Raw genomic sequence first — 10748 nt, 5'->3', positions numbered from 1 at the left:
TGACTACGTTGAACTATTACATAGCGTTATTAGACCTTTTTAGAAATCGCCGCTAACGTATTTGAAGAAAAACAAAGGGCTGTTTGGCCAAGATAAGGCACTGTGTCCCAAGTCAGTGAAAGCGTTGGCAGAAATCTATGAATTGGGCTTCAAATTGCTACCGCATCTGCCGAGTTCTCTAGATCTATTTTCTCTTCTCAGATATCAAAAGAATACACGCTGGAGAGGTGATCGCCAAACTGAGGCCCATTTCGAAGCAAAGGAGAAATTGTATTACAAAAATCGTATCGAAGAGCTGGAGGATCGCTATAATTAGTGTGCCACCCTTGAAGGGAACTATGATGAATAGAAAAATGAGTTTTGCCAAAAAATGTGTTTTACTGTGATAAACCGAGCACTTTTCAATTGACCTGTTGTATTCCATTTGGCAAATCTAAATATATGGTTTACCTAAAAAATTGAAAATTCGACATAACTGTCTTTTTATAGTTTTATGAAGTTTATTTTAAACTCATAATGATAAATGCTAATTTAGTACAAAAGCTCTAGGCGTCAAACTTATAAATATTGAAACTTAAAATCTAAAAAACTATTTACATGAAAACATTTTCAAAGATTAATAGGCGATAAGTCTGCAGTAAAAATTTAATGGTTACCAATACCATAATTATGTGCAAATGTGGAGATAAGATATTGGTGAGTTGTACGCGTATTTTTGTAATTTATTTAGCTTTTCGCTAAGCGATTATTTTCTCGAGCATCAATGCTAATGCTAATGCTATATAGAGGCCGAATTTGGCTAATACTAGACGTTTTATGTAAGACATCCGTTAAACTGGTGCAAGTTATGGTTTGTATTACTAATTTCACTGCAAAGACAGTACAGAATCACAACAATTTTAGTCCACATAGAATAAGTCCTTGGGCACGTTCTTCAGCAGTTGATTGGCGAGTTTGCCAAACTCTTGCGCTAATTTCTTTTGCAGCTGTGTTTGCATGGCCTCCAAAACGACACGAGAGTTCTCACGCAGGAACAAATTTGTGGCCTCAACTGCATAGTATTATATAAAGTTGAAAACATAAAAGTTCGATGAAATGAAATTCAAAGATGTTGAACAATACTTACGCAAAATTCGATTGTTATTGAAGGCGCCCGAAATGTTCATGTTCACATCCTTCACATTTAATACCAGACTGAGGGAATCCACATGCAGATATGAGCGACCTGCCTTTTCATTTGACGACACTTTGCCGGTGATGTCAGCAACAACACCCTCTGCATAATACAAAAACAAAAGTTACATAATTTTTTAGTTATAATTCTTTTTATGCATATTTCTTCTTACCAAAAGTGGCATGGAAATCGCCACCACCGGACGCTGGTATGATAAGCAACACACCCGAGCTAGTGTACTTCGCTTCGATATTCAATTTGGGCATGGCAATGCGCGCTTTGAACGGTTCATCGCCTTCACTTAGCTTCATCGATTTCACCTGAAAGTTACTAGCGCCCAATACTTCGAGATTCTTCAAGGTAATTTTATACCCTTGTGGTCCATCGGTGAGTTGTAGTGCAAGCGCATCCATTTTGAAGGGTTCGACTGAAGGTAGCTGCAATTTAGAGGTTAAATAAAATATTTAAGCTTTACTTTTTCAATTTTTAATAGAACCCTTAGAGGCTTAGTGATACGAAATAATACATGGGCGAATTATAAAATAATAAAGTTTTTTCGAAAAAAGCTCGGCAGCTCATTAATATCGATAGGCAAGGGGTCACTCCTTAAAATAGAATACATATCCTCATTTATCTGGGAGAAAAGGGATTAAGTTATACTTAAAGGGGGTGGACTTTGCAGAACCCGTCACCCACCAAAGGAAATTTCAACTTTCAACAGACTGATCAAAAGTGGCTGATGGAGTGGGCACCGGGATCAATTAAAATTTTAGCGACCGTTCAAGCTGCCGCAGTATTCAGGCAGAAATCGAGTAGCCGAGAGTTGACACGAAGACCATGGATAGTCAATTCGGCGCCGTTCGCAGCTACTCGAACTGACGTATGGCATAACTTGGCGCATTTTACGTCGAGATTTTAAAATGAAAGTATAAAAAATAGCTTGTGCATGAACTAAAGTCGCTCGACCTTCCCTAGTTACATCGCTTCGCTCTATGGATAAGTTCCATGAAGATCCGATGTTTTCGAGCCAAATTTTGTTCAGCGATGAGGCCCATTTGTGGCTCAATGGGTATGTAAACAAACAAACTTGCCACATTTGGGACAAAGAGCAACCAGAAGAGATCCAAGAGCTGCCATTTCATGTAGAAAAAAAACCGTTTGGTGTGGTTTTTGGGCCGGTGCAATCAACGGTTCATAATTCTTCAAAAATGATGCCAGTGAGAACGTAACCATCAATGGCGACCGTTATTGCGCCATGATAACAGACTATTTGATGTCTTAAATTGAAGCTCGTGATCTCGGCGAAATTTGATTTTAACAAGACAACGCCACTTCCCACACATCGCATCAATCAATGGATTTATTAAGGGAGCACTTCGGTGAGCAGATAATTTCACGTTTTGGGCCGGTCGATTGGTCACCAAGATCGTGTGATATCACACCGTTAGACTTTTTTCTGTGAGGATATGCAAAGTCTAAAGTCTGTGCGCACAATCCCGCTTAAATACAAGCCTTGGAGCAAAGCATCACGCGTGTCATTCGCTAGTTACCAGTCGAAATGCTCGAACGAGTCATCGAAAACTGAACTCAACGGATGGGTCATCTAAAAGATATCCGCCGCCAACAATTGAAAGAGATAATCTTCAAAAAATAAATGGCAAAGAATTTTCTTTCGAATGATAATAAACATTCCCCATTAAATTTGAAGTTTGTGGTTTTTTTTCTTTAAAAAAGTAGTGAACCACGAAATGGATCACACTTTAGTTGCATAAATAGTTGTATTTATAATGTATTTAACGTCAAAATTACCGTTACTCAAATCCGAGTACACAGTACAATAACATTTTCCTGCGCGACACAAGAGTGGCAATTCATTGGCATCATTTTCATTACCGACTGCGGTGCAAAAAAAGCCGATGTGCAACAAAAAAACTGCCGCTAAAGAAATTGCGCTTGCAACATTGCAAGCGTGTAAATTGCATGGCTGCGAACGGTGTTACTGGAAAAACCGGTATTATGAAAGCAAACGAAATCACTCAACAATTTCTGGAAAGAGGTACAGTGTGCGAATGCGATGATTTAGTGTAGAAAAAAAGTGGCATCAAAGTAAATAAATGAAATATCGCTTGCGATGACTACGACGCCACCATAAACACCGTTCAACTGTGCAATCGTCTGTGCAAACAGGCAGCCAGTTACATTTGTTGGCTTTAGCCCACATTCATCAATTATTTAGTCATTTTGTTTGTGTGCTGTTGTGTTTTTTTTGCATTTCCCTCGGCACTCAAGAGAGTTGCATAATTTCCTTTCCGCCTGACTGGGCGAGCGGAATAAGTTGTTTGCGTTTGTGTGTCAATAATACAAACGACAGTGTGCACACATAATTATATTTTCTTATAGTGATTTTTGCTGGCTGCTGGAAGGCATGTGTATATGTGCCACGGGTGTGCAGCAACTGCTGTTAGTGGCACACAAACCTTTGTTGCATTAAAATATATGGAATTTTTTTCCAATCAAAAAATATTAATATTGCAAGGGTTTTGCATAATAATCGATATTTCAAAGGAAGAAATTTTATTGTAACTTTGTATCTTACAGATTGCATTAAATATTAATAATGGAATGTTGCTTTAATACGTACTTTAATTTTTGTTTTAGAATTTATTTTTTTTTTTAGAATTTTTTTTGGAATATTTTTTTTTAGATTTTATTTAGAATTATTTTTTAGAATTTTGTTTTTGAATTACTATTTGCCTTTAATAGTGTTTTTTTAATTTTTTTAGAATATTTTTTTTTAGATTTTTTTTAGATTTTTTTTTTACAATTTTTTTTTTTGTAATTTAATAATATATTTTTTTAATTTTTCTTATTTGCATAATTTTACGCACCTCGATTTCAGGAATACCTCGCGACAAATACGGCCTCAAATGCTCCAATGAACCTTTAAAGCACTCGATTAATTGCGGGTCACCTCGTCGACATTGTTTGATATACTCGGCTGTGAATAAATGCAAAAGAATTATCTTTAAATTAGGCTAACATAACAACAACAATAACAATTAAACTTAGTCAGCTGAAAAGTTGAATCGAGTCAAAGTATGGTATTAAGCACTATTATCACCATAAAAATACAAGCATACACATATATGGTATTTAACTATATACAAGTATAAGTACATACATAACGTTTTTATGTGACCAAAGTCTGAGAATTCGCAGAACAAAGCCAAACAGAAAATATCTGTTGCTTTATGGTAAAAATATAGTAGTTTTAGTATGTGGCCTTAGGGTTCATATTAAATGCAAGATAATATAATATTTTATTTAACTACTAGTTTCGTTCACATCAGAATAATCATACTATGTATATACGTAAGTACTTATGTATATGATAATCTTAGGTAAGTCGAAATTGGATCAAAAAAGTTTGATTGCTTAAATTAAAAGCTATAATACCCTTCACAAATAAAGAAGTTTTTTTAATTTTTATTCTGGTCAGTTTGTATGGCAGCTATATGATATAGTCGTGCGATCTGAACAATTTGTTCGAAGATTATAGCGTTTTCTTGGAGAATAATGTATACCAACTTTCGTGAAAATATTTTGTAAAAAAAAAAGGTTTTCCATACAAGAACTTGGTTTTTACCGATCAATTTGTATGGCAACTGTAAGCTATAGTGGTCCGATCTGAATAATATATCCGCAGATTCTACCGCTTTCTTATACAATAATCTCTGTCAGATTTCTTGAAGATATCTTGTAAAATAAAACAGTTTTCTATATAAGGATTTGATTTTAACCGATCAATTTATATGACAGCTGTATACTATAGTGGTCCGATCTGAACCAACTTTTCAGAGACTGTAGCGCTATCTTATACAATAATCCATACCATATTTCTTGAAGATATCTCGTTAAATAAAAAAGTTTTCCATACAAAGACTTGATTTTGGCCGATCAGTTTGTATGGCAGCTATATGCTATAGAGCTCCGATCTAAATAATATACTCGAAGATTGTAGCGCTATATTATGCAATAATCCATACAAAATTTCAAGATCGAGCTCTCAATAACTAAGAGACTAGTTTGCGTATATAAAGTTCGTCAAGCTGATCATTTATCTAACATATACTTTTTAGGGTCTCCGATGTTTCCTGCTGCTGTTTACAAACTTTATGCCAAACTTAATGTACGCAGAGTATAAAAACACCGTTCTACCAGCCAACAGGCAAAAGGTTCGTTGTATTTTCGTGCAAACATAACGACTATATTTTTTAACAGGCAAACACTAAATGCTTGCCATTACGCAAAACATATCAGAAATATACATATATTGTATATATACATACATGTATATGAATGTGTCCACTAATTGTTAAACTGTCCACTTTGACCGTTGATTATGCTAATTACGATCTGCAAGCTTCAGCTGACGCTAAGCGACAACGCATGCGCAGCTGACAAAATTAATATAGCATTGAATCTATTTCGCTGCGCTATATTGCCGACTGTCTGGCAAGCAAATCACTTAACGGCATTGTATTTAAATATTATTTATTATGCGTGCTTTTGTTTCCGGTCTTCTAGTGGTAAAAAAAACAAAACTAAATGTGGATTTCGGTACAAATACATTAATTAAGTTTTGGTGTTTCTTTTCCTTGTTTATCTATGTAGTTAGCTAGCGGTCACCGTTAAAAGACCTTCAACTTGAAATTTTGTTTTGTTTATATACATATTTATATATAAATATGTCTTCATACTTATAGATTTGTCTTCACCATTTGAATTGTATCAATTAGTACGAGACACAAATTGTGAATAAGCTTTGCTTTTTTTTTCGAAGCTATAATTGATTTGTTTTGTGATTTTTTTCGCATTTGTTTCAAATTTTCGTTTCTATTGAGGTAACTATATTGTTAGTGTAATCTAAGTGAGGTTAGATTAAGTGAAGTAAGGTCAAGTAAAGTTAGGTTAGGTTAATGAAGACGTATTCTAATGATATGTGCTTCCCGCTTTTTTTTTTAAGTAACCAATGTTTTCTTCTAACATTTTACTAGGTCAATACATATTTAATTTTATTTTTATTTCATATTCGCATATATTAAAATCTTAAAGAAACACACATATTCACAGCAAATTTCACAAGTTCAGATATGCTATTAGTTTTTAGTAATATTTCGTGAAGTAACAATTAACCGTCTCTATCTATGCTTTGAGCCTACATATACGCAAGTAATTCTTAATCGCCACAAAGCTTGTAAGAATGAAAATATGAATATTCATATCTTTACAACAAGTAATTAAAAGTGAATACATGCACCGCTTGTTGTTGTAATAAATAAATTCTGTTTTTGAAATACGAAAAAAGTTCGGACAAAAACTGCTTCAGCTGAGTTTTCTGAAAGTAGTATTTCTATTATGCATGTATGTGTAAGTCCACTATGCATAATAGAACCAGAATTAGGCAAGCAACCATATATTAACAAAAATCTATGTTATCAAGGTTGCATTTCACACACACTTGTAAACGCATTTCAGCCAATTTTGGAAACGTTGTTCTCGGTATCTTTATATATGTACATATATAAATCTTCTGACCGTGTGTTTGCATTTGAACTGCTCCTAAACGGATGGACCGATTTTGATGAAGTTTTGTGTATATGTTCAAGGAGATTCGAGAATGGTTTAGATTTACAATTTGGTCAACTGGAAAATGTTTTTCAAATAATTTTTTCATTTTTAATCAATTGTTAATTTTGGAATGTTTGACCGATAGATGGCGCTACCATCACAGTTTGCCATACAAACTAACTGTTCACGAAATTTTGCACAGATTATTTCCTAAGACCACTTTCAAATCTCTGAATATATTATTCTGATCGGACCACTATAGCATATAGTTGCCAAACAAACTGACCTATCAAACTCAAGTCTTCGTATGGAAAACTTTCTTATACAATATTACAAAGTACCTTCACGAAATTTTGTACAGATTACTTTCCGAGACTACTTTTTAATCTCTGAATATATTATACAAATCGGATCACTATAGCACAAACTTGCCATACAAACTGATCGATCAAACTCAAGTCCCTATATGGAAAACTTTTTTATATGACAAAGTCTTTTTATGCGATGCGCTTTAACATCTGAATCTATTTTATTGGCGCATTTTGTACCGAGGGTTGGTTTAAATTCTCTCTAAACTCTTGTTATTATCTCTTAAAGTTTAAAGCAGTTAACATTTCCCTAGAGAGAGAAAAATATACGTTGAATCCATTCCGCTTAATATGGCTCTGTGAAAGCTGCAATATCTTTATAACTAACAGCGACACGATTTTTACCTCCATAGAGTATTTTTGCCCAAAGAAAAAACTTTTCATAAAATCAGTCAGATTGGCAGAGCTATTATATACACTATTTTTTAACTAAATTGCTCTAAATAACTGTAAGACCACTGATTTTAGGGTTTCATTTTCCAATATATGTACTATAACAAGTCTTTTTCAGCCGATTTCTTCGAAACTAAAACCTAATAATATGTATATTATATTTTCAAAAGAGGTAAGTAGGCGGTTTATTATTTAATTTCTTAATCGTATTTTCTGTCATTTCGAAAAGTTAATATTATCTAACATATAAGTATATCGTCACCTAAAATATAAAGCAGCGCATCATTCAAAAAAAAAATTTAAATTTTTATAATAACCAATACATAACCATTTTGTAACCAAAACTCAAGTTTTATTTCAATATGTGATAACCAATAGGTAACCATTTTGTAACCAAAACTCAAATTTTTATGAAAATTAAAAATAAAATTTTTTTTCAAGTTTATAATTAAAAATTAATTTCAAATTAAAAAAAAATTAATTTCAAATTTAATTAATTTCAAATTAATTAATTTTTATTTATTAATATTTTTTTTCTCTTTCTTTCAATATGAGTGATTTCTATTGAATCGTTTTATCTTCGCCTCTAAATGTATGAAAACGATTGTTAAATTATTTTGCATTTTAGGTGACGATATACACATATGTACATACATAGGTGCCAATGGTTGATATACAAATTCTAGTTTTACTTTTACGTTAGATTTCAAATGACAATTCTCGTAATTTTTCATAGCATACAGTACCCGACACAAGCATTCTTTCATATGTTTTCATATTGTCCTTTTGTAAATCACTTAATTAGTAAAATCTGCTGTCCATGCTCACAAACACAAATATTACAACTTACGTATATCACTTTTCTGTGCGAATATTAATTGAAATGCGGCGAAGTAAATTGCTAATTTCCACATCTTCACTTGCTTAATAAACGAAAAATCACAGCAAAAAATATTTATGCTCTCTTTTGTCTTCAGTGCGAGTTTCCTTTTTTTTTCTTTTTTTTACTTGCTATTTTACGAGGCCGCCGTATAAATTACACAACAATCACAAATTTTTCTTTTACAGTGAACAGTTATGGTCGCAGTTTCGCAGGAATTTTTTTTTTACAAATCTATACGAGTAACTATTTAGTTTTCGCAAGGCAACTACTACTGAAGGCGTCAACGCACGACGAGATGAGAATTTCATCTGATGGTTGGCTTGTAGACGGCGCGAGATTTAAAACTTCGCAACGATCTCAATGACTCGATTTGCGGCTGTTTGCTTGGTTAGATCTAGCCACCAAACCTGGTTGGCACATGCTTAGCAACATTCATTCGTACATTTGGTGAATCAACAACAATAGCGGTATTCACTCGACGAGTACGAGTGCAACGAGTGCGTACAAATAAACGAACTGGTTGACAAAAGAACAAAAAATGAAAAACAAAAAAAAAAGCTAAAAAAGCGCACAGCAAGACCGCGACAAATCAGGATGAAACGCAGTAAGAGATTGAGAGCTGAGATATTTTTATGATAGGGTTATAAAGTTTGATTGTTTTATATTATAGTATTATTTACATATGTGAATATTACATTCATATTTCCATAGTAAAGTTCTTGAAGATTGTTTTGCTATTTGTAATGTAATGAGCGAAAAATAAATAAAAAACAAGAAAAAATTTAATACCTTTCACAGATAAAAAAGTTTTCCATATAAGTAGTATATTTTGATTGGTTAGTTTGTATGACAGCTATATGCTATAGTAGTACGATCTAAATAAATTCTTCAGAGATTGAAGCGTTGTCTTAGACACTAATCCATGCCGAATTTCGTGAAGATAACTCCTCAAATGACAAAGTTTTCCATACAAGTACTTGATTCTGATCGTTAAGTTTATATGGCAGCTATATGACATAGTGGTCTGATATCAGCCGAAGCAATAAATGAGAAGCGTCTTTGTGAGAAAAGGACATGTGAAAAATGTTCGATCGATATCTCAAAAACTGAGGCATTATTTCGCGTATATGCAGACAGACATATAGCGACTCGTCATGCTGACAATTTAAGGGACCTTTTCCTGGCTATTACAAACTTCGCGGCAAACTTTATATCCCCCGTTCACGGTATAATATTTCACACATCGAATATGTTAAGGGATACTTTATTGAAATGTCAAAAATATGCGAACTAACAATGTTTACAAATAGCGCTGACTTTTACCATATACATACAAATATATTATTATTAAATATTTACACAACTTAAAGTTCTGTGTAAAAGGTTTCAAAATGTAAAAATCCATAATGATATATAATATAAAATGTTACTCAGTTAAGTGACTCACGTTGTATTGATTCCCCACTATAGATTACTCGCCAAAATGGCAAGCAATGCTGTTAGTGCCAGCTTATTATTATTTTTACTGCTTCGAGCTAAGTATACTGAAATATGTTTTAATTTTAAGATTTTTCTGCCGAAATAAATTAGAGAAGCTCAGTGGTTCAAAATACCCGACAAAAAAAACTAAACTCTCAGTTCATTTTAAAGTAAATCTTTATTATCACCTGCAAAAGAGATCCCCGAACCAAGGCAAGCATGCCAACGCTTCATCAAATATTCAATACATTTGTTATGCCTGTAAGCCTCGATTGAGATTCAGAAGGTTATCGGAGTCTTCAGTGAATTTTAGTTTTCTTTTCAGTTCGGCTCATTCTTACACAGTTTCGACGTAATTTTCATAAACCCACGTCTGATCACAAGTGATGTTGCGTTTGAGGAATGCTCAAATATGTTGTCTGAGCTCCACTCGACGTCGTTGGCAAAGATGCAGGTATTTTGGTTCGAGTCTAGTATTGAAATTCTTCTTGGTGTGTTCTAAATATGATCTCGATTGAATTCACCGTATCATCGACAAACACTGGTTCTAGATGAAGCTTTTTCGCCAAAAACTAAATTAAGCGCATTAATGCGCTGTTGCTGAGTTAATCCACGCCGAAAGTTGTGAAAAATAATCGCACGAAACTTTTCGCGAATTAATTCCATTTTATTGCGGAAGTGAATATTTTAAGTTACTGTAAACATTTTTTGTTTGTTCTAATAGGTTTACGCTTCAAACCGCTATCTCCGGATATTGTAACAGTTGCCCTTTATGAACCCCGTGTTTATCTACGCAAGCAGGGAGGCCACGCGAAGGTTG

At 33.6% G+C, this 10748-nt stretch overlaps 1 protein-coding gene across 1 annotated transcript; it reads right to left on the bottom strand.

Annotated features, from left to right (window-relative positions):
- Positions 1 to 476: 476 nt before the first annotated feature.
- LOC105231609 (uncharacterized) lies at positions 477 to 8770 on the bottom strand. Its single transcript, XM_011213005.3, has 5 exons — positions 8417 to 8770; positions 4063 to 4172; positions 1347 to 1611; positions 1127 to 1276; positions 477 to 1051 (listed from the first exon to the last, which is right to left on the bottom strand). Exons 1-5 carry the CDS (start codon positions 8478 to 8480, stop codon positions 900 to 902), a joined length of 741 nt encoding a protein of 246 aa, XP_011211307.1. The 5' UTR covers positions 8481 to 8770; the 3' UTR covers positions 477 to 899.
- Between the last annotated feature and the right edge of the window lie 1978 nt (positions 8771 to 10748).

Source organism: Bactrocera dorsalis, chromosome 2, assembly GCF_023373825.1.
Source record: "Bactrocera dorsalis isolate Fly_Bdor chromosome 2, ASM2337382v1, whole genome shotgun sequence".
Classification (NCBI taxonomy): Eukaryota; Metazoa; Arthropoda; class Insecta; order Diptera; family Tephritidae; genus Bactrocera; species Bactrocera dorsalis.
This window is presented reverse-complemented; position numbering and strand designations above follow the sequence as displayed.

Excerpts from the sequence above, each read along its gene's own strand:
- LOC105231609 (XM_011213005.3), bottom strand. The coding sequence starts at position 8,480 with ATGTGGAAATTAGCAATTTACTTCGCCGCATTTCAATTAATATTCGCA. Across the intron at positions 1,612-4,062 it reads GAGGTATTCCTGAAATCGAG|CTACCTTCAGTCGAACCCTT; the intron begins GTGCGTAAAATT and ends TCTAAATTGCAG. Across the intron at positions 1,052-1,126 it reads CAATAACAATCGAATTTTGC|TTGAGGCCACAAATTTGTTC; the intron begins GTAAGTATTGTT and ends AATACTATGCAG.